The 25,015-nt window shown below is 37.5% G+C and overlaps 1 protein-coding gene across 1 annotated transcript; it reads left to right on the top strand.

The window, feature by feature from the left end:
* Positions 1-96: 96 nt before the first annotated feature.
* Positions 97-2,852, top strand: LOC110737877 (protein MAIN-LIKE 1-like). The gene is made up of 3 exons (XM_021918227.1): positions 97-191; positions 967-2,304; positions 2,385-2,852. Exons 1-3 carry the CDS (start codon positions 123-125, stop codon positions 2,835-2,837), a joined length of 1,860 nt encoding a protein of 619 aa, XP_021773919.1. The 5' UTR covers positions 97-122; the 3' UTR covers positions 2,838-2,852.
* Positions 2,853-25,015: the final 22,163 nt, after the last annotated feature.

Consider the following 25,015-nt stretch of genomic DNA (forward strand, 5'->3'; position numbering starts at 1 on the left):
AATCTCCACATAAAGCCCACAAAATTAGAGTGAATTGTCACTTTTGCCCTCAAAGTAAAAAACACAATTTCTTCTCTCAATTCTCTACTTCCACTTTCTCTCTCTAAAAAACTTTCCGAGCGATGTCGAGGCGGCCCGGCAAGGAAGTGGCGGCACATGCGGCGGGTGGACAGCGGTTTTCCGGCGAGAAGGTATTTTTTATTAATTTTGTGTTTAAAAATTAAAAAAAAAAAAGGTCGGAGGCGGTGGCGGCGCCTAGGCCAGACGCCACCACCACGGCGGCGGCGTCTAGCCCAGACGCCACTACCACGGCGGCGGCGCCTAGGCCAGACGCCGTGACGGTGGCGGTGGCGTCTGGCCCAGGCGCCAGAACCACGGCACCGACGTCTGGCCTAGGCGCCGCCGCCGTGGTAGTGGCGTCTGGGCTAGACGCCGCCGCCACCGTCACGGCGTCTGGCCTAGGCGCCGCCGCCTTTTTATTTTTTTTATTTAATTTTTTTTTGGTTTTAAATTTGAAATTTAATTTTCGAAAATAATTATTTTTTTTTTGATTTTTTTTTAAATTTGTTTTTCTTTTTTTTTAATTTTATGTTCTTGTTTATTGTTCTTGTTTTTTTTTTTTTTGAATTAGTTTTTTTACTTAAAAAAAATTTTATGTTCCCTTTTTTTTGTTATAAATTTTTTTTAAAATTTTGATGTTCTTCTTTTTTTAAGTTTTTATAATTTTATATTTTTCACTTTGTTTTTTTTGGGTAATTTTTTTTTTTGCTTTGTTTTTTCCAATTTTTTATTTATTTATTTATTAGGTTATTAATTTTTTTATTTTTAGGTTGTTAATATTTTGTAATGTTTTTAATTTATTTTCCATCATATGTATATTGTTTTATTTATTTATTTTAATTACTTTTTTTATGTTTATATTACATGTTTATATTGCATATTACATGTGTTGTTATTTTGTGTTAGGCATCGTATTTTCGTTCTGGGGCTGGGAAGAGTATGGACATTATGAGAAGTACGATGAACTCAATGGAGAGCTCGGGGCCCAGACACGTTAGATCCCGTGGTATTTCGGCCTCGGCTCGTAGAGAACGGGTGCACTATTCTGAGGATGATGAAGATGATGATGGTGATGAGGAGGAGGAGGAGGAGGATGCAGATGAGGATGTGGACGATCAGAGTGGACCATATGATGATTACGGTCCATTCAGTCAGAGGCTTGATGATGTGTATGAGACGCGTAGGGTAGACGTGCGTAAGGGTAGAGATGGTAGATTTGTTAGTAGATCTGGCACATCATCTGCGTCCACTGTGTCTGCGGTTAGCAGAAAACGGTCGAGGGCCGTTAATGATTCTTGGGTGGTGAGGGGCGAGGTGGCTGGGGGACCTATAGACGGGAGTGTGATTCCTAGCTTTCTAGGACACATCGCTACCCGTATTTGGGAGGACCAAGAGCGGGCTTTGGATAGCGGCATTTTGAAATGCCAAACCCGGGAGAGGACTTGTAACTTCTTGTGTAGTTGGGCTGAGGCTTGGCCGGAGGAGAGCGAGATGGTCGGCCGATTGAGGGCCACTAGAGTGAGCCACCTTCCTGCCACCATGCATGAGAGGATTGACTCGACGCTGATCACGGCTTTCGTTGAGCGATGGCAGCCGGACACGAACTCTTTCCACCTTCCGTTCGGTGAGATGACGATCATGTTGCATGACGTCGAGGCCATCCTTGGGATTCCCGTAGAGGGAAACCGAGCATCTGTTGTCACAGATGCGGATCAGGCAGATTTATTGGCGGAGCTGTTGGCGGTGGATAGGGCTGCGCTGTACACAGCGGCACTTGGTGTGTGGGATCACGGCGGTGTTAAGATCGCAGCAGTTTTGCAGCGATGTTTGCACCCCACTTCACGTAGGACGCAGGACACACAGCTGGCTGCATATGTTTTTCTTCTTCTCGGGTGTACCTTGTTTCCGGATAAGAGCGGAAACAAGCTCAGGCCACGCGACATAGTTGACGCGTGTGAGCCCGACAGAGTAGGCCAGTTTTCTTGGGGGTCGGCTACATTAGCGTACATGTATCGCCAGTTAGGATTCTCGAGCCGGGCTGATGCGGCAGGTATCACTGGATGTATGACGTTGTTACAGACGTGGATATACGAGTATTTCCCGGCGTTTCGACCACACCGCGACCCGGTTCCTATTGGGGATGGCCAGCCACGTGCCTGTGCGTGGAGTCCGCGTGTCGAGAAGAAGTCCATTGACCGCCTGCGATCGATACGGTTATTGCTTGACAGGATGTCCCCATTAGAGGTAAAGTGTTTAAATTATTTCTACTTTTATAGTTTGATGTGTTTATTGTATGAATCTTACTAATTTTAAAAAATGTGCAGGTGAACTGGATGCCTTTCGGCCAGAACCCTAGTAATAGGGTACCCAGGACCCTCTACACGGGACTGATTCAGTATCGTGAGATCGTAGAGGCGTACATGCCGCAGCGCTGTCTTCGCCAGCTTGGATATGTCCAAGTTGTTCCTCCTCCACCAGCATGGCCCAGTAAGGCCGTCCGATCTGCGTCGTTGAAGGAGTACGTCGTCCAATGGCCGGCAAGCATGATTGGCACGTGGGAGCAGTTTCCGATGGTTGCCCGCATATGGATTGAGCAGTTGCAGCGGCCGCCAACTGGGGTGGCTGCCATGTGTGACCAGCACTACATGGAGTGGTACAACCGGCACTCGCACCCGAGGTTGATCAGAGACGTCCACCACGGCGACGACGCCGATGATGATGATGTGCCACCGCCCACTGCCGTGGATGCGGTACGTCTCATAAAGTACGTGTCATGAAGTACGTCTCATAAAGTACGAGTTGAACATGTCATGAAGTACGTGGGTAGCACTACGAATGACTGAAGGGTGGCTGGAGGACACTTGGTCAAACATCGAACGAAACTGCTCCAACTCCTCCTGTTCACGGTTGACTGTCTGTGGAACAGCATGCTCTCCGATAACGAGCGTCCGCCAGAATGGATGAACCTGATCAACATGTAACGACGCCCTATCTTGCGTAATTACGCGGTGAATGGTGCATGCACAAGGTAGTCCATGAGTCACCGATATAGCACATCCGCACCGAATAGCCACTTCATCACCCAACTCCCTCATCCTGGTGTGCTCGCTCAGAATCAACCCCAAGCAGTAGTGTGACACACGACCATGGAGAATCTTAAATATGAAATGGCTATACATCGTGCCATGTCGCCGTCTGGAGTCCTCGAGAGAGTTCTTGATGCCGTTCCTCTGAGTATCAATAGCCTTGTTTATTCTCTCGAACAGTGTATCCAGAGCAGAGGTGGAAGAATCAATCCAGTCCTTCAGAGCTCTATGAGCGCTCTCAACTCTACATGTAGTAGTGTTTCCAAAATGAAGAACTTGGTTTGTCCAATATTTGACAAACTTTTCCCTCTGAGGCACCCACTGCTGCATCACATAGTCTACGATTGCCGGGCACCATTGGTATGCATCCTTGAAGTTATCCAAGGCTCGGTCGTACTCTGCCTCCGTGGTAGCTTGCAGGATCTTCCGCCACTTACCATTTACCAATCTCTCTGCTGAATCTAAGTTCTTGTTGAAAAGGTTGTAGGCTTTGACTTTCACGCATTTGTTGATGTGCCATGTGCACAGTAAATGGCTCGACTCCGGAAACAGCTCCGCTATAGGGGCAAAGAGACCTCCCTCACAATCGCTGACGATGGCCGATGGCTGAACACTTGGGCCGATGTAATTTCTCAACTTCTCCAACACCCAACGGTAACTCGCAACCGTCTCATCCTTCATAACTGCATAACCAATCAAAAAGTTCTGGTTCGTTGGAGTCATCCCAACCATCTCAACCAGTGGAAACTTATACTTGTTTGTCTTGTACGTTGAATCGATCAGAATCACAGATGGCCAAGACGAAATCATATCAGCACAATCAGGATGCACAAGGAACAAATGAGTCACCTCCGATGTGTCTTCATCAGATTCAAACCAGTACAGGTAACCACGTGCTTGTGCCTGGTGTAGAAGCTGCTGTATAGGGTTCCTTCCCTCTGACCGTTCAAACCTCAATTTATGTCTGACGTTGTAGATGTGTCTTCGGTTTGGCTGGTCTTCAGGAAATTTCTCCAACACAGATGCTAATATTTTAGCAGGCTTCACTTGAGCATCACTCATTTCTTTTACAATTAGTTTCGCAGCAGGACTTAGGCCACTTAACTGTCGATGACCCACTTCATATGCGATCATCTCATGGTTGTGATACCCCCATTTACCGTAACACTTCACTTCCCAACCGTCACCCCTTTGCTGTTGTCGAACCTTTACTCTGAACTGACACCCACAACCTTTCCGCTTTGTATCAAACCGAATCGCTTGACTGAAATCTCGTTCCTCCCTTTTGCGATAACGGTCGCATCTCAAAATGCGATCCATTCTACCATCCCGTTGAGATTTATGAGTTGCTACTACTAAACAAAAACCTGATCTAATTGCAACCTGTTTCGCCCAATCAACCGCTTGTTGAGCATCTTCGAACAGACCATCGTGTACAAAAATCCCACTATAATCATTTCCGTCTCCACCATAATCCTGCAACAATAACATATAAATATAATCACATAAGAGTAGATTAAATTAATACATTTGACACAACATTAGCACAAAAGCAAAAACAATAATAAATTATAAACAACAAACAAAGAAATAAACAAAAAGTATTCAAAAAAAAAAAAAAAAACAAAACACAAAAATAAAAAACATAAACAAAACTTTAGATTAAATAAATAAAAATAAACCAAAAAAAAAAAACAAAAAAAAAACATAAAACGAAAAAAATTGTAAAAAAAAAAATAAAAAATAAATAAATTAAAAACAAAAACAAATTAAAACAATTAAAAACAAAACAAAAAAAAAAAACAAAAAAAAAAGAAAAAAATTGTAACACAAAAAAAAAAAAAATAAACAAATTTTAAATTAAATTAAAAAAAAAAAAAAAAAATAGTGGTGGCGCCTAGCCAGGACGCCGCCACCGTGGCGGTGGCGTCTAGCCAGGACGCCGCCACCGTGGCGGTAGCGCCTGGCCAGGACGCCGCCACCGTGGCGGCGGCGTCTTGGCCAGACGCCACGGCCACGGTGGCGGCGTCCTGGCCAGGCGCCAGAGTTACGGTGGCGGCGTCCTGGCTAGGCGCCACCACTACGGTCACGGCGTCCCGGCAGGACGCCAGCCGCCAATTCGTGGTTTTAGATGGCATCGTACCTCCTTTTCCGGCGTCAACGGCGTCTCTCCGGTGCATCTACCCGACGTTGAGGGCTCTTCGGTTTCACTCGGCGATCCAGTCCTGCTCCACATTTTTTATGAGTGAAAAATTTTATTTTCGGTAAAAATTAAAACAAGGGCAATAATGTCAACATTTTTAAAAAATGTGGGCTTTATGTAGAAAAACGCGGGCGATGTTTAACAAATCCCATAATTTGAAGCAATCATTTTTAGCAAAAGTTGCAAGGGAGGTAGTATATGGCAGAGGAATTCTTTTTTTTTTTATATTTTTTTTTATTTTACTTTGTACTAATAGTCTCATAAACATCTACATACAAAGTTATAAAAAAAATTGTTATATGATAGCATATAACATTAAAATTAGTTAAAAAAAACAATTACTACCTCTATTAGATGCAACTTTGAGAGCGACTCCTAGGCAAAATTTTATAATTGTTGGTTAATGAAGGAAATGGCATGTAATTAAGGGTAGGAGTAAGTGGAGATGATTAAAAAATCAACCACCAACACCCACCTGTCTCCCAACACCACCCTCGTCGGCACCGCCCAAGCACCACAACCCACACAGACATCGTTGTCGCAACTCCATTGCCAGTAGTACCATACCCTAACCACAAAAAACCCGGCCATAACCACCCAAACCCACCCCACCCACCCCGTTACCCTTAAATCAACCGGAAACCCTTGAATCCTGCCCACCAGGCCACCCGGAATCCATCCTCACTCTCTCTGAAAACAACCTAAACCACTTGAAACCAGCCCACACCCACCCCGAAACCACCCCACTCGCCCATAAAACAACCTATAAACCTCTGGAAACCAGCCTACCCATCCTGAAACCTATTAGATCTAAACAATTTCATAAAAAGAAAGAGAAAGGAAGAGAAACACCGGAGGAGGTGTTGGCGGTTCAAAAGGGTGGTCCAAAGGGTTCCTCGCAGGCGGAAGAGCAGGTTGATGTCGCACCATTGAAGTGGTAGTTGGAGATTTCGTGGATGATGAACATTGAAAGGAAGGTGAATAGATAATTTGAATCTAGGTGAATTGAATGAATTTAGTTTGGGGGTGAATTTATATTGGGTGAAAATCATTAGGTTAATTAAGTTAGATTAGTGTTTAAATAAGTTCTATTTAGTTATCTAATTGAGTTTATGAAATTTTTAGTAAGGGTATTTCAGTGATTTCATGTGAAAAAACTTACTAAGAATGGAAAGTTGCAACTGATGTGTAGCAACCCGTTTAGACAAAAGTTGCATCTAATATGTGACGGAGGTAGTATTACCTCTGTTTTCTAGTGAACAAGTCAAATAATTGGTGTTGATATTTATTTTTTTTATTTTTGTTTTTATTTTTTAAAATCCTTTTTCTTACATTTGAGCAATGTATAAAAAAGCTCAAAAGGCGCATTAGTGTAATAAAGGTCCTGCTACGCTTTGGTGTGCCTCTTTGAAGGGAGGCGTACAATACTAGTAACTAATACTCCGTATAATTGACTGTATTGTGCCTCGGGTGCTCCTCATTAAATGGGCATAATGAAAAAAAAAAAAAAAAAAAAAAAAAAAAAAAAAAAAGGTAGTGCTCTACCTTAAATGCCTAGCGTCTCAGCGCCTAAGGTGTGCTTTTTTTTTTTTTTTTTATACACTACCCGTGAGTGACACCTCTTCCCCTTCCTTACTCGCCCTCTCTCTTTCTCCTTTCTTTTATCTTTTGCCCTCAACTTCTTCTATCCATTGTTTCCAATCTTCACCTTCCATTATTTATCTTGGTCATTGAAACCCCATAGCTGAAAATCTACCCACTTCGCTAATCTACTGTTCAAACTCTTACCATACGAATAAAACGCATTGTCGCATATTCGCTATTGCATTTGTTTGTTTTTTTTTTCCCATGTCCCACAACTTTGCAAATTCCCTTCAAATATATTTTAATTTGATGAAAATAAAAGTCTCCAAAATTCCCCTTCCCTTATTTATTTTTCTTTATTTAGATTTGAGGGATAAGAAGAGAGAAAATGGTATGGATTAGAGAGAACAGGTTGTTTCCATGGCTCAAATACAAGCCTGTTTATTATAAAGGTGCTCTTATTAATTGTTACTGGTGCAGTTCTGAATAAACGGATAAAAAAAAAATACTCCTTAAAAATAAAAGCCTTTTGGGAAGGATTTAGAGGAGGCCACATGACTACCTCAGTCACTACGCTCGTTAACTTGTTAGGCACCTAGAATTAAGAAGTTTTTTTTTAAAGGTGAGCTGAAAATTCCAGAGTGTAGAGCAAAATGAAGAAATAAGGAAACATAAAATAAAGACGAGGGAGATAAACTGAAAGAGAAAAAAAAGAGATGATCAAAGAGAGAACAAAGTACTAATCTAAACGCTTGACCTGTGACAAGCGCCAGAGTGGCTCACCGGAAAGTTTTGTCATGCTCGGTAAGTCGCTCATCATCACTGTAATTTAGGGCTTTTATCCAATTCTGGATTTTGATTTATTGCGGAAAATGAAGATAATTTGACGTAAACCTAAATTTCACAAGTTTGCTCATTTTTTCAAGGTGTTTTTTTTGGGATTTTGAGGAAAACTAGGAAATATACAATAATTAATGGATATTACTACTCTTAACAATCACAAAATTTGAAGAGAAAATGAGGTTTCAATCATTAAATGCACACAAAGTTTGATTAATTATCAATTAAATGCAAATATTAAGGTTTTCCCACATATGTGAGCTCACAAAGATGCAATGAAGAGAGAAAATCTCATATGTTCATAACTCATCAAAACTTATTTATACAAGCTTACTTATCCTTGTGTTTATACGATGGTTACCCTAGAACTTTTTAATAATAGCCATCACCCAATCGTACTATAAGGATAAGCTAAAATAATGTAACCAAGCCATCACCCCATCGAGCATGTACGGAGATTTTCAAAGCTATGAAAAGATAACAATAAAATCTTTATTTTTGGGTGGACTAAGGAACAAATAAACCTTGAGCTATGGCTTGACTCTACGGGCAAAATGAACCAAGACCTCCAAAATCATCGAATGAAAACAAAAAGCTTTTTGATTGGGTATAAGGGAAGGAACAATGAGACTTTGAGCCATCAACGGATGCAATGGGGCACAAGACCTCTAAAATCTTCGAAAAGAACCTAATTTGGCAGACTAAGGAAACAATAGACCTTCACATCAGTGTTTGAAAAAGAGCACCTAGGCGCTGAGGCGCAAGGCGAAATGGGGTAAGCGCTTAATTTGGTCAGGGCGAGGTGTTTTTGGTTGGGCGCAAGTTAGGCGCACCTGAAGCAAATTTCTGCCAAATTTTTTAACTGCTTGTATAGTGCGCCTCACTTCAAAGAGGCGCACCTAGGCGCTGTATAACCCTTCTCGCTTCAGCGCGCCTTTGAGCTTTTTTATACATTGCTTCACATATTAATCTGATATAATAGATGCCTTTGAGCTTTTTTATACATTGCTTCACATATTAATCTGATATAATAGATTCACCCTACCAAGGCTTCATTGGCAAGTGAAGAAAGAATAGTTCTTCATATACTACTCTTGCGGCCTTAAAGAACTACTCCCTCTGTCCCAAATCATCTTTTACATTTCCCTTCTAGGAAAGGTCCCATCATTATTTTAATACATCTCTCTTTCCACTACTATAAAGTTAGGGCCCACTCTCTCTTACGTTAGATATGAATCTCATTATCTTCTATCACATCTACTTTCACAATAATTTAATACCCCACTATCTCTTTCATGTTCACTTTTCTAGTAAATTAACAATTGATAAACAAACAATCTATCACCTAAAATATGTCATAACAAGTGTACAAACTAATGTGGGACGGAAGCTGTTCCGTGTAAGTAAGATAATAATTCAAATAGTCGTTTTTTGGGCATAGTTAACAAAGCTTAAGCGGGTCAAATATCTTTAATTTATCCATGAGTCTCATGGATGCTTTCGAGGGATCATGCTCAAATCTATACTTATATATTAAAAAGTGTTCCTAAAACAGATTATGTGTCACGTGTCACTTTTTTAAAACAATATAAACATTTCATGTCAGCTCCACAACATGTATTAGATTTGATAAAAAAAAATGTTATAGCAAGACTTGACTAACAAGAATTAAGTTACAAGTCTAACCATCTTAGCTATTCATTTATTATTATGCTTTTCTATCAAACAAAATTATAGTTAACTTGGATAATATAATTAGTGTTTAATTGTACTATTTGTTAAAATAAGACGTTTAATGATCATAAGACGTTTAACAACTTTAATTTTGAAGTTTGCAAAACCTTGTATTGTTTTTCAATTTGATGAAAACTAATATTTTTATTTTATTTTTGTTAGTTGTTGAATATCTTTAAATCATAACATATCACATTTTAAATATGGTTTTCTTGATACAAATTATTTTTCAAGTCATGAAATTTTAAAATGATTATCAAAACACTAAGAAAAAACCGTTGAACATGATTAGCAAACTAAACAAGTAAGAACTAGCAATCTGAGGCATCGCCCGGGCCACACACTAGTTTGTTATTTAAAAGGCTAGGTAGATAAATTTCGGGGGTTTTTCCCCCTCCATGAATTCAACCAACTTTCCTATCTCAAACATTCTTTATAGAAAGTGGTTGAGGCATCATACCCTGCTCCTGAGGTGTGCGCATTGGTTTTGGACTATGCTACGCCTAACCATGCTGCGCGCCTTTGTGATGATGTTAGATAGTCTGATACATAAGTCGTCACTTATAAACCATATTACAGCTTATTGAAGTCATTAATTAATTTCCAATACAATGAGCCTTTACATCCTTGACGCAATAATATATAATTTTATACCTGCTCTAGTAAGGAAAATGCGCAAGTGGTTTCCGCTTCTGTATTAGAATATCTCTAATGGTTAAGCTTGACCAGTTGTAGCTTGACTTGCCACATCAATATTTCCGGCTACGCCATTTTCGAATAGTAAGATCCAACTCATGTAGCTTAAATGACCCCACATGGCAACAATACTTTCAATTATTTTGTTATTTTTCTCCAACTAACAAGCAAGTATCTTATTTAGTTATTTTGGTAAAAATGCAAGATAGATAAGCACAAGCACAAGTGCACAACTAAACATCATAATGGTTAAGCAAGTTCTTCTATTTGATTCCATAATTTTAAGCTACAACAAAATGCTATTGAGGTAGCCCTTACCATACTATGAGGCACTAAAACACGTTTCACTCCTAAATACATTGAGGCTTTATGAATGGTTGCATAAATATGTTCTTAGTTAATTGATGCAGATTTCTCAGTGTGTGCGCGCGCGTGCGTGCGTCTGTGTGTATGCGAGTGTGTGGGTGCGAGTGTGTGTGTGCGTGTGGGGTTAAGATTGTGTTTATCGGTATGATATTAGATTTTCCTCATGATGTAATGTTATGATTGCAGATATAACTTTAGAATTGTTTTGTACAGGTGGGATATTAATGATGATTTGTCACAGCTCAGAATTCACTTGTTTGAAGCTTGCAAGACCGGTCCATGCTGTCATCTGAATTGCCATCTTGAAGAACTGCTGTCTAATGACAAATAACTGTATCTTTAAGTGGGAGGGGGGGTGAACCTTGGTCGGGTAGCCTTTTTCTACACAATGGCAGTGAGGAAAATGAATAAGATACAGGAATTGTGAAAGTGTGAATCCTTCGTAAGAATTGTAAGAGTCTTGCACATAGGGGGTAAACCTTCGCTGGGTACCCTTTTTCTACACAGAATGGCAGTGAGGAAAATGAAAAAGATACAGGAATTGTGATAGTGTGAATCCTTCGTAACAGTCTTGCACATCTTTGTTGTCCCTAATATAATTACCTGAAACCTCTCTTGATTCCCATTAATTGGTTTTCGACAACATGCATTCGCTTCCCAAGCACCACCACCCTGAACATCCGTGGTTTTGACACCATATGAAACACTTTTCCAGTACCTAATTTGTGCATGCCTCTTCACTCATCATCACCACCTTATCAAATGCCAACAACCATGTTGCCACCACTAGAAACACTGTTATTAGTCAACCAAACCTATTGGTGACTCAGTTTATTATTAGTAACTTTGGTGTATTATCATAATATCATATCATATCATGTACCAAAGTATGATTTATATTGAAGTCATTAATTAATTTCCTTTCATCTCAAGGTAGTTTTTCAGATTAAAAATTTATATTAATTTTTTTTTTTCATATCGTATAAGATATAAATCGTATGAAAATTAAAGTATGTTTACATGTTTAAAAATAATTTCAGTTTAGTAAAAATACTTTCAGTTTAGTTAATATAAGTTCAGTTCAGCAAAAATAATTTCAGTTCAGTAAAAATTAGTAACTTTAAAGAAAAATATAATAGAGAATAAGTAAAAATAATTTCAGTTCAGCAAAAATAATTTCAGTTCAGTAAAAATTAGTAACTTTAAAGAAAAATATAATAGAGAATAAGTAAAAATAATTTCAGTTCAGCAAAAATAAAGTTCAGCAAAAATTATTTAAGTTCAGCAAAATTAAGGTGAAATGAACGGGGCTTTAGTGGTTTATTGGATTAGAAGATACTGCCCTGATCTTGGGAAATATACGATCAAATCTGCTATCATGCCATGAGGAACTCTAAACTAAACCACAACTTCATAACATGCACACTAAAGAATACCTTCTTTCAATACTGGAAGGGTAACTATCGGGCAGGGGGTGGAGCAGAGAGGATGGTTCTTGCTTTATCACTCAAGCTCTACGAGATATCAGATGCTAAAGATCTATAAATTAATCTCCTGAAAATAAACAATATTCCACCGTATAGAAAATACAAAAACATGACATGTTCAGAAGTTGATGATTTAAAAATATGGCAAAAATAAATTAAAAAAAAAAAAAACCATATAGAAAAAAGCAAAAGCATAAAGTGACCATGTAGAATAGAGAGCCACACGTGGCAAATTAACTCATTAAATCGGTCATTAATAGGTCAAGATCCAAAGGAGCAAAACCCAGTTAATATCTTATATTAATATTAACAAATTTGTTTATATCACCAAATTTTCTCTCTCCTCCCCTCCCATGGACATTATTTCCTTCTCTCTCCTCCACTCCCATGGCCACTATTTCCTTCTCTCTCTTTCCCTCCCATGGCCATGCCCACGATCGACTACCTTCATGGCTCTAAACTGACCGACCAGCCGGCTGAACAAAAGATACCTAGTAGCAAATTATGTAAAGTGGGTCCATACTAAACCCTTATGGAAAGGGATTTGCTTGTGCAGGTGGTGCTCGCGGTGGTGCAGTGGTCGAATAATGGTGTTAATGGTCATGCGGTGGTCGGCTGGTGGTGCTAGTGGTCACGCGGTGGTCGGCTGGTGGTGCTAATGGTCGTTCGATGGGTGCAACGGGTGGTAGTAGTGGTTGTACGGTGGTTATAGAGGAGAGAGAAAGGGGTATGGCTGCTAAATTTACAAAATAACCCTTGATATAAACAAGTTTTGTCAATATAGGATATTAACTTGTATTTTCTCGACCTAAAGAAAGCTAATACCCTTAAAGTTCGGATTTTTAGATAATAATCAAAAGTTGGGTCTAATAAAAGTAAATCGGGCAATTAAAATTATGAAAACTAATTTTTTTTTTCTATTTATTTTACCTATATTGGTTTAAAAATCAAGCGTCACTCGAGGATTAGCTAGTTAATAATAATTTCACTCCTTAATTTAAGGCGAAGAGAATAAAGCTTATAAACTTTGATGACTTTATTTTTAGTTAAATAGTTTAGGTTTTTTTTTTTTTTTTTTTTTTTCTTTCTTTCTTTCTTTCTTTCTTTATCCATCTAGAACTATTATTGAAACAAAAGTCACTGATATCATTTTTTTTTTCCATTTGTACACATATCATGTTAATATATTATCAAAATTCCGCCTAAATACACTAATGACACCGTCTTTGTTTTTTTCATTAGTTTGTAATCCTTCCATCTATTTAAGTTTAGAAATTCGTATTACGTTTTTACCAACCTCGAATTATGGTTATCCTACTTACACTAAAAAAAATATTGAAAATCCTTCTTGCTTTTCTTCGTCCTCAATTTGGTTGTTTTGTTGCCTCTTTCACAATTTTTTATGCCTCTATCATTATGTAGTGTGCAATTATGATTCTTTTGTTTTATGATTTTGATTAATATTCAATGTAATATATATATTACTCCGTAATAGTTTTTATTTTCAAAAGTGTTTCAATTAATTTCAAGAATTTATAATGCTTTAAATTATTTTATCATAAATAGGTTTGTAGTTTTTTTAAGAAATTTTTTAAAAATGCAAGTTTTTATTTATTATTTTTTTATTTATTTTTTTATTTTTTGTGTTTTTGTGACAAAGAGAACTTAAACCATGTAGGTTAAGACTAAGGTAGCTAAAATTATAAGATGAACGCTTATATATAATTTTAATAAGGCAATAAGTTTGTTTTTTTTTCCTCCCTTTTTGAACAATTTCATTTTTTTGTTTGTCTCAATTTAATTTGCTCCTTTTAATTATTGGCAAGGATACGATTTGTTCTTATTATTGGCGAGTACATCCAAGGAATTTTCATCTACATCACTGTCCTTTGCGGCTCTCAATCTCTACTTTCTCTCTCGCTCACACACACAAATTCTTGGACGATGGATCCTTCACCATGATCATTGTACACCCTTATAAAAGTACATCAAAACAACATTATACGCAATACACAGGTGTTTTCTTTTTACCTCATAACAAAGTTACATGGCTTTAGTGTTTTTTTTTTTTTTAAAAAAAAAAATCATATAACTTTTTTTTTATACGTACAACGGTTCAAAAAGGAGGCTAGCTCCCAACTGACTCAAGACTACAAGTAAAACAAGGAGAGAGTTTAACTTTCTTAGCTATACTAACACAAGACCTTGACTGGGAATAGAGGATACAACTTTCATGGCCTGCTTGGCTGTACAAAGAAGAAGATTGACAGATTCGATCACGGACATTAGTCATAAGATGCTCCAAGCTTGATCCTTTACGCTTCTTTGATCTGCCAAAACAAAACCTGGAATACATTTTACCTTTCCAGTTCTTCGCCCTTGACATGTGCGAAATTCCTTGCATTCTTGTTGTGGCAGAGAACATGAAGGTAGAGGGTGAAGGAGAAGATTGCACTTGGTCGGGCTCAAAAGCCATGGGGTCAACTTCATTAGAACCTACGAATTCCACTTCAGCAATGTCAGTGGTAGGATAGTCTCTCGCAGGAACTTCACCCCCCTCCGTAATGCTTGAACCTTCATCGATGTTATTAGCTAGACATGGAGGAATAGACTCATCTTCCTTCACACCAGCAGTAGCGTTGAGCTTATCAAACCCAACAATATGGCTGACCACATCAAAATTAGGAGGGATTAAGACCTTTTCCTTTCGGGGTCTTTTTGTAGCGTCTCCTCTCAACTGGACTCATCATACTAGACGGCATGGACAAGTCGTTTGGACCTTTGGGGCCCATCTCCTTGTAAATATCAGAATGCCTATCTTGTGTAGTCCTGTCTTTCATACGAACGATCATCCATGAGTCCGCCGAACTGTTGAAGAAACTCAAAGTCTTCCCTTGCTTGAGTTTCGAGAAAGACAAATCGGAAATCTTTAGGGACCGATTTTTTTTTTACTCCATTAGAAAAAACATGAGTTTTTCCTAGTCCTCTGTCCTTAGCATGTCCTAATTGTTAATTGTTTAAAATGGTGTTTGATCCTTCTTCCTCATTTTCTAGAGTATCATAATAATTATGAGTAGGGATAGTACTCTCAACTACCATATCACTAGTAATATCCGTGACGGGTGAGCTCGTAACACCACTCTGATCGTCGGAACAGACTAGGCTAACCGACAACGCACTGAATTTTCCCTTTTTATTGTAGATAGAGTGAGTCAAATCGGAGTCCTCAGTACCTCTCTTGCCATTGAGTTTGCTCGCCTTGCAACTTAGACCCTTCACTTTCTCTAACTCACGGAAGATGTCCTGGTCATTAGGCTCAACCTCAGCTGCCTTGCCAAGGTCCTTATAAGCCTCTTCTAGTTGGTGAAGCTTGATTTCAGCTAAGGCCTTTCTGTAAAGGGCTTTGATAATACTACTATCACGTAAAAGCCACTCATTTATAGACTACCGCAGGTTAAGTAAATTACAAAAGATAAATTTAGAAATAATGAGGGGAAATTTATTGTACGAGAAGATTAGAAGTGGTTCTATATAATCTGTATGATAGTTAAGGAACGGCGAAGCAGATCCAGCAGCGGCTAGATCGATGGGCTCTTCAAACACGGCCTGACGGGGAACGTGGGGAAAGGTTAAATGAGGTCGCTTGTAACAACAACTACCATTGGCACCTCGGTGGCCTGGGGGGTTCGCCGGCGATCGAGGAGCAAGCCAACCCACTCTAATCGCCGGCGGCCCGTCAAGTTCTGCTGTTTGGGAAAGCTGGTATTAAGAAATCTAGGGGCTTGGTTTTGATGGTTTTGGGAATTTTATGGGTGTTCAACTATTATTCCCTCCACTTTATGATTTACCAACAACATATTTCAAAATAGAATTATGAGTTGGATAACTTTAATCTTCTTTAGTTTAGACTATATTTTATCAAAATTTACCTCATTTTTCACACATATTTTTTTCTATTTCTTGCTCCATAAAAACATAAGAGATAAAACAAAATAATATACCCCAAAAGAACATAAGAGTTAAAGCAGACGAACATAAACTCAAAATAACATACTATTCAAGTATAAAGAACATATAATTTAAAGCCAAAAAACAACTCTTAATTGATATGTCTATTTTATATAGTGTTTTACCCTCGTCCCTTCGTCATATTTAGGAGTATTTTTGGCTCTATGGAGCCACTTTTATTACTAATATGTATTTTCTAGTGTTTGCGCAGTTTTGGTATTGTTTTATAGTAAATTGCAGATTTGGAGCATTTTCCCGGACTTATTTGAGCCACTACGAGCGTTGGAGTAGAATCGCATTTGTATGACCACATTTCGAAGCCCAAGGCCGAGTTGGAGCAATCAAACCGGTGATTAAGGGCTCGGTGAAGAAGAAGAGTTCGAGGCATTGGATCGAGTCATAAAGACCCAAAGAGGAAATGCGGATTGGGCCAAGAAAATAGGCCAATCGAAGTCCACATATGCCCGGGAGCTCGCCAGACCGAGTAAGCCCTCGCCCTGAGGCACGCTCGGCCAGGGAAGAAAGGAAGGACGCACCCTCCGTCCGGAGGCGCGTCCGACCGGGCGCGTGCTTTTGAGAAGCGTTTTTGCGACTTAAACTTTGTTTTACTTTAGGATTTAGGATCCTAAGTATAAATACACTTTGTTAAGCAAGATTTGCGGGAGCATCATCCATTAGTTAATTTCCAGATTCTTAAATCTAAGCTTTTGATTAATACTCTTGTTCTTTCAACTTTTTTGGTTTATGCAATTCATTATTTCCGTTTATTTAGGTAACGGTTTCTTCCCCTTTTATTTTCAGTAATTTAATTGCTTTGATTAATCATGTCTTGTTATATTGCTTTACTTAATTTAGATTTTAATATGTGTGAGTAGTTTATTTCTAGTGTTGTGGGAATCCATAAATAATATGAAGGGGTAATTTATTATTGTCTATTGTTAATGCTCAATTGATTTCCTATTGATTGATTTAATGCTATGCAATTAGATTTGGCCAGGTTTAATTGTATGAGTTATGCAATATTGATTCGAGATTCGAGAGATGAGAATTGATGTTTAGGCTTAGTTTCAATAGGCGGGTTAATTTATAAATGGTTAAGTCAAGATTCGAGAGATGCAATTTAATACTGGCAGATTAATTCTGTGATTGTAATACGTAGCGAAAGCCCTTTATGATCTGATTAATTGATGCATTGATGATTGATTATTGTGTTTTACCCTAGAATATTATTTATCGGTGAACCTATACCCTAGGCTTTGATTTATTGATTTCCCCTTAGTTTAAATTTGCTTTAGTTCATTTATTCTCCTTAGTTAATTCTCTCAAAAAAACTTGGTTACTTGATAGTTTAGATTATATTAATTATTTAGGAATAGAAAGACTTGTTTCTCTGTGGATTCGACCCTACTTCCCTATCTGCTTTAGCTAGAGGACTTAGGTAATTCTTTTAATTTGGTGATACGACTAGATCCTGTTAAAATTTGGCGCCGTTGCCGGGGATACGGTTTTATTTTTATTCCTGATTATTTTTGTAGTCTAGATTATTTTTCCTTCGTCTCAGAGAACGCAAATTCTTTGAAACAATTTCTCATATTTGTTTGTTTAGTTCTGTGTTTATGCCCAAGAGTTCTAGATCAGGTTGCATTCCATTCGATCCTGAAATCAAACGTTCTTTTCATAGACAGAAGAACCTTTTCGAACAAGAACCTTTTCGGACAAGTACGAGATACTGCCCCTTGGTATTACTTTCTGGAATTCTCTTGCTATGAATTTCTATAATAAATATTACCCTGTAGAGAGGACAACTTTGTTGAGGAGTTCGATCCTAAATTTTTCACAAGAAGTGGATGAAAATTTATATGAAGCTCGGGAAAGATTTAAAGATTTGCAGAGAGAGAATGCCCCCATCATGGGATAGCACAATGGAAGATAATCCAAGTCTTCTACAACGAGCTTGGAAATTCATCAAAATCAATCCTGGACTCAGCAACTAATGGAAGATTTATGAATCTTCAAGAGGATGTAGCAGGAACAGTTATTGAAGAGATGGAAATTCATAATTCCCAATATGAGAATCCTAGAGGTTTTGTAAATAAGGGGAAACATAATGTCGATTTCGTATCCTTTGTGCAAGCTCAATTAACCTCTATTTGTCAGAAATTAGATGATATTAGTACTGATATTCCTGCTTCTGTAGCTAATGTTTTTGCTGTTGGTAATAACTCTACAATATTTTGTGAAAATTGTGGTCTTGTAGGTCATTGGGCGCAGGAATGTAGGAGTTCACTCGAGAAGATTAATGCTTTTCAGGCCTATAAGCAAATTAGTCCATACTCTAACACCTACAATGCAGGGTTGAAAAATAACCAAAATATGTCGTACAATAGTACGAATGTGCTTAACCCCCCACCACAGGTGCAACAACCACATCAGAGGTACTACCAACCTCCACATCAGAGACCACAACAGGTTGTTACTCCTCTATCTGATTCTGGCCTATCAGAAATCAAAACTATGTTAGCCAATATGCAGAAGCACATACAGAGTAGGGATGCGCAAATTGATTTGATGCTAGCTCAATAAAATTATAGATAATCGAATTGCGCAGATATCCTCTACTATGCAAACCCTCAAGCAGGGAGCCATGCCAGCACAGCCAGCACAACCTACATATCACATGAATGCAATTACTCTGAGAAGTGGTTCAAAATATGACGGGCCTTCTATTCCCAAAGATGATGAACCTATCATTACAAAAATTGCTAATCCTGATTCTGTTATACCAAATATTGTTGTTACTAGCCCTGTAGAGCCCCTAAGTAAAACTAACTCTTCTGATGATAATGTGCAGGGTAAAAATAAAGATAAGATCATAGGTGTGTAGAATCCTGCTATTAAACTTCCATTCCCAAATAGACATCTTAAGAGTAAGTTAGATAAGTAGTTTGGTAAGTTTTTAGAGGTTGTCAAAAATTTGCAGGTAACAATTCCTTTCACAGAATTAATTACTCAAGTTCTTGCATATTCTAAACTTATGAAACAAATTTTGACTAGAAAAAGATCTATTAGTGAGGTAGGTTGCTTTTACTGCAGAATGTAATGCTATATTACAGAATAAATCTCCACCTAAACTAAAAGATCTGGGTAGTTTTTCTATTCCTTGTCATATTGGTAATCTGATGATTGATAAAGACTTATGTTATTTGGGTGCTAGTGTAAGTGTTATGCCATTATCTATGAGCTCTAAATTAAATATGGGTAAATTAAAAACTACCAATATTACTCTACAAATGGCCGACTGTTCTGTTAAATACCCTTTAGGTGTTTTAGAAGATGTTCCTATTAGAGTAGGTAAATTTTATATACCTGTTGATTTTTTTGTTCTTGATATGGAGGAAGATTTGCAAATTCCGATTATTTTGGGTAGACCATTCCTTCATACTGCAGGGGCAATAATAGACGTGAAAAGTGGTAAACTTACACTATCAGTAGGGGATGATAATATTACTTTTAATCTAAATAAAGTCCCTAAAAGTCCCATGTTAGAGGAAAAGTGCTTTAGTAATGGTGTGGTTGATGTAAATAATTTTTCTAATAAGCCCCAAGCTCTCGTTAGAGATCCCTTGGATGTGGTATTTTGTGTTGCATCTTCTGTAGGAAAAATTAATACATGGAAAGAAGAAGTGGATTCTATAGAACGAGCTCTAAATTGTGTAGGGCTCGGGTTTGAAGATGAACAAGTGGAGAAAGAGAAACAAAGTGCAGAAATTGAGTGTGTACTGAAAGTTTCACCCGATCGGTGATAAATACCTGATCTTGTGGAAAAACGAAGGTATACGAGACCAAAGATGAATCTCGTGCATCAAGCCATGAAAAACCACTATTTCGGACCTGGAAGATGGGCCTGGTCGGGCTAAGCTCGAACGGTCGGGCGCGAGATCGTGACAGCAAAATTGGTCAACTTTAAAACGCCATAACTTTTACGTTTCTTAACGGAATTTTGTGTGTGACCTATCGTTGGAAAAATCTTCAAGTCTACTTTCCAATGAAATTAGAATCACTGCATTATCATTTATATAAAAAAATATTATGATCAAAATAGTGAACCTAACTCGTTTTTGCTTCTTTTCCTACTAACACTAATTGTACCAAAGTGATGAATTGTGATGCTTGGGATGGTAATGGCTACGAGTTTGATGATGAGGGGTAGTTGCTTGGATCACTAGCTTACCTTTAAGCCAATGAGGACATTGTCTGAGTTAGCTTGGAGGGGGGGATTTCTTGTACATATATATGTACTCTTTCTTTCCCTTCTCTTTTTATTTTCTTTGGTGTGCTTAGGTTAGGTTTTATTGCTTTCTTAGTCTAGTTTTTTTATTGCTTTATTATTCTATATTTTATTGCTTTTTTAGGTTAGATTTATTGCTTTCGAAAAAATAAAAAAAAAAAACAAAAATACGTTCCAATGAATATTATATCATGCTTCCATGTGCCCCTCGATGAAAATTTTTCGAAATTGTTTTGTTTCTTGGTTATTGATGATAAATATTGTAAATTAGTTGGTCATGATTTGATATTTGATTGCCTTGAAATCTTAACATGCGTCAATTTTGCCTAAGTATTTGTGGATTTGGTGCTTGACTAGTTGATTTGGTTAGGAATTGTGTGTTAGTTTCTGGTATTTCAATGAAGTTGAGTATTGGTTTTTAACTTTGAGTGATAAGTTATGTTTGTATGACTCATTATTATGTACATTGAGGAGGACGAAGGCATTTGTTCTTTTAGGTAACCTTCAGATGATTTTAGATACATTTGTTCCCTTCTTGCTTCCCATGTTGTTGCCTTGAATTTTCATTGTTGTATAGCCACATTACAAGCCATTATTTCCCTATTGGTTACTAGTCCCAAGCTTGGCTTGGGAGAGCTATTAGTAAGTGAGGTGAGGGAGTTTGTAGTTGCTTATATTTTGCACGATGTGGGTGGGTTTTGAGAAGTTGTTTTGTTCTTGATTATGGTTTATTTTTGATGAGTTTGAAAGTTGAATTTTCTTGAAAAAATAAAGCATAATAAAAAAGAAGAAGTTCAAGAAAAAGAAAAGGAAGAATAAGTGAACTTCAAAAAGAAAAAAAAAAGAAGAAAAAAAGAGCAACAGAAAAAAAAAAATTTATTTCAATGTTCAAATGTTCTAATTGAAGGTTGCTCAAGAGAAAAAAAAAAAAAATATATATATATATATATATATATATATATATATATATATATATATATATATATTCAAAGAAAAAATTCAAAGTTTGTTTGATTCACTCAAGTTCTATACTATCATAATTTTATGAGTGAAGTTGTAAGTGTTGGGAAATTTTGTTATGATTGGATTGATTGTTTATTTGGTGAATTTTTGTGTTGAGTTGTGCTGGAGATGATTGGTCATTATTTGTTTTTGACCTTGGTTATTTGTTAGGATTTGGCTCCCTTAAGTATGGCTTTACTCTCACATTTTCCCAAATATTTCTTACGCTTTTACCCTAGCCTTACATTACAAGCTTTAAAGACCTTCCGACCTTTGTGCATGGAGTTATATGGATGTGAAATTAGTCGTTTATCAATGCAAAGAATAATTTGACATATTTCAAGTTCAAGTCGACTATTAGGTAGAGTGCTTGTTTTCTTAAACACATGAGTGTTGTGAGTTTGGGATGGCATTGTTCACAATAAAGGGGTTGGATGGTGAGTGATCGAATGCTTTTATATCCGCCACATAAAAGAGTGAAGAGTGTGTAAGCACTAGTCATGAATTCCATATAAACTTGTGGTTCGCTTTGTTTGACGATTATTAGGGTGGATGAGTACTTGGATGGATTTGATTGGTTGACTTTGATGCATATTTGTTGGATTTGCCTTGAATTGATTGTGCTTGATTTTGGTTGATTTTGGGGTGAAGTATGTTTTATTTGTTCATTGATGAGCTTTTTGCTTTGGGACATAATTTGTAATCTACCCACCTTAAAGAACATAGTTTAATTTGTAATTCAAAAAACTTTGAACAAAATTATTTAAAACCCACAAAATAATTTTAATATTATACCCTAAAGAACATACATATAATTCATATCCAAATAACATATTATAAAGACTCATCATTTAAGATACCTTCTCCATTGTAAGTACTAGACTTGAAAGATAGGTCGTTCGGGTCGGATCAATTTCGAGTTGGGTTATTTCGGGTTAGTTAATATTCGGGTCAGGTACAAGTCGGGTCGGGTCATTTTGGGTTTCGGGTATGATATAGGTCAGGTATCGGGTCGAGTTCGGGTCGGGTTAATTTCAGGTCAGGTCATTTCGGTCAGACCATTTTCGGGTCAAGTATGTTCGGGTCATATTCATTGAGTAGGGTCAAAATCAGGTCAGGTCATATTCGGGTTGTTCCATTTGTGGATTAAACTTAAATAAATAAGAACTATCAATTCGGTTTATGAGTTTGGCTAAGGTCAAAGATGAACAAATTGAGTTATTTTTGGCGCCAAACTTTTTTAGTTCAATTATAAAGTAATTTTAGTTCGGCATATTTCAGATATCAGGTCTGTTCGGGTCAATTTCGAGTATCGGGTTTGTTCAGATCAAACACTTCGGCTCAATTTCGGGTCGGTTAACTTCGGATCGGGTCAACTTCATTTTCGGGTCAGGTATGGGTCAGGTCGAGTCAATTTTGGGTTTTGGGCCATTTTCGAGTCAATGTTTTTGGGTCAATTTCGGGTCATGGATCGGGTCATCAGGCCGGGGTCAGGGTTTCCAAGTCTAGTAAGTACCATCAGTAGATAGACTTGCATTGAACCCATCATTTAATCAATAATAGAAGAAATCGCCATTAATATAAAATAATTGAAAATTTTAAGCAATATAAACAAAATTTTAAAGCTTTATAAATTGTTTTCTTCCCTCTAAATGAATAGTGCATTTGAGTGAAATGAATTTATTTAGCTTTTCTTAAATCAGTTTCCTTAATTTTTTTCCCCTCAAACATAAGTTACTTAGGCCCCATTCACTTCACCTTATTTATACTGAACTGAAATTATTTTTACTGAACTGAAATTATTTTTCCTGAACTTAAATTATTTTATTTTTACTGAAATGAAATTAATTTTACTAAACTGAAATTATATTTGCTGAACTGAAGTTATTATTAGTATTTATTTATTTTTTTTTATTGATTTTCTATTATATTTCTTCTTTAAAGTTACTGAATTTTACTAAACTGAAATTATTTTTACTGAACTGAAATTATTTTTACTTATTTTTTTTTAAGGTGAAGTGAACAGGGTCTTACTCTAATTTATCCTCAAACACACTGACACACACAAAATAAAATTGTGTAGCCCTATAAAACATACTCCGTATTATCCAATGAGGATATGTCAGTTAATCAGAGAGGCAAACAAAAATTTTAATCAAATTGCAATAAATTTTGTGTAAGACGGGTGTACATTAATTTTATTGTAAGACGGTCAGTTTGATGGTAACTTTAACCATTTTTATTGTAACTTTAACCCATAAAAGGATAACTTTTAATTTGTCGTTGGTTTAAATTTTATTTTAATGGGTAATTTCTTATAGATTCATGATAAGAAATTCTCAATGATGACCCCCTAACTTTTGCTACGCACACATGGTGACCCTCTTGAAAATCAGTTATACAAAACGATCTTATTTAAGAATTTTATCCCTCTTATAACCTTATTCATTAAAATGTTAATTAAAATTAACTATGGTTAGATTTATTAAAAAAAAAAAACACTTAAAAATTAACAACCACCAACCATCTACCTCCACCACCTCCTTCACCGAAACCCTAACCCTACCACCTTACCTAAGCCACGGGAAAGGGCTAGGTTGTCAAAGGAGAGAGAAGGAGGGAGGTGTTTAGGGTGGTTTGGGTCTGCGGAAGAGAGAGAAAGAGGGGGGGGGGGAGTCGTGGGTTGTGATTGGAAGAGGAGCGACACGGTTTGAAGGCCCCGATAGTGGATGTAGTTTGGGCGACGGTGACGAATTGGCGGCTGGTGGTGTTGGGTAGATGATGAGGGGTTGGTGTGACTGCGTTTGCCGCTGCAATTTGATGTGGGGAGCAGGGGAATGTTGTATGCGGTTTGGAGGTTGGTGGTGGTTGCGAAGTTGTTGGTTGTTGTAGTGGAGATGCGGGGAGGTTGCAATTATTAGTGAAGGTAGAACGGTGTGCTCGCTGCCACTGCAATTTAATGCAGGAAGCAGGGCAATGTGAGGTGGTGTTTGTGTGATGGAGGTGGCGTAGGAGGAGGAGGAAAGAGAAGGAGAGTCATGGGCGGGGTTTTGGGTTTTGGTTGGGCGGTGGTCAAGTGGAGCTGAGGTAGCGTCGTCGGCGGTTGGGGGAGCCTTGGGTTACATCGTCGGAAAGGGAGATGGTGGCTAGGCAAGTGGGGAAGGTGGTGTTGGGGGTGGCTGCTTTGGTGGTTGGGTTAATTTTCTTAATTTTTCTTTTTTTAAAAAAATAAAAAAAATCTAACCATAGTTAATGTTAATTAATTATTTAATAAAATAAGGGTATAAGTGGGATAAAATTCTTAAATAAGGTCATTTTGTATATTTGATTTTCAAGAGGGTCACCATGTGTGCGTAGCATAAGTTGGGGGGTCACTGTTGAGAATTTCCCATTCATGATTACATACTATAAAGACTAATATGATTAATCTAGTACATTATAAATTTTTTGTAAGATAAAATTTATTATTAGAAAAATAATAACTTTTGCAGTATAAAGGGTAACTTTAAAAACTTTTCAGATAACTTTAACCCATCTTACAATAAATTACTCTCTCCGTCCCATAATACTTGACACAGTTACCATTTTAGTCTGTCCCAAAATACTTGACCCATTACTAAATATGGAATGAGATCACTAATAAAAAAATATTTTCATATAT

This window comes from Chenopodium quinoa, unplaced genomic scaffold (genome assembly GCF_001683475.1).
Source record: "Chenopodium quinoa cultivar QQ74 unplaced genomic scaffold, ASM168347v1, whole genome shotgun sequence".
Lineage (NCBI taxonomy): Eukaryota > Viridiplantae > Streptophyta > Magnoliopsida > Caryophyllales > Amaranthaceae > Chenopodium > Chenopodium quinoa.

Excerpts from the sequence above, each read along its gene's own strand:
- LOC110737877 (XM_021918227.1), top strand. The coding sequence starts at position 123 with ATGTCGAGGCGGCCCGGCAAGGAAGTGGCGGCACATGCGGCGGGTGGA. Across the intron at positions 192-966 it reads AGCGGTTTTCCGGCGAGAAG|GCATCGTATTTTCGTTCTGG; the intron begins GTATTTTTTATT and ends ATTTTGTGTTAG. Across the intron at positions 2,305-2,384 it reads ACAGGATGTCCCCATTAGAG|GTGAACTGGATGCCTTTCGG; the intron begins GTAAAGTGTTTA and ends AAAAATGTGCAG.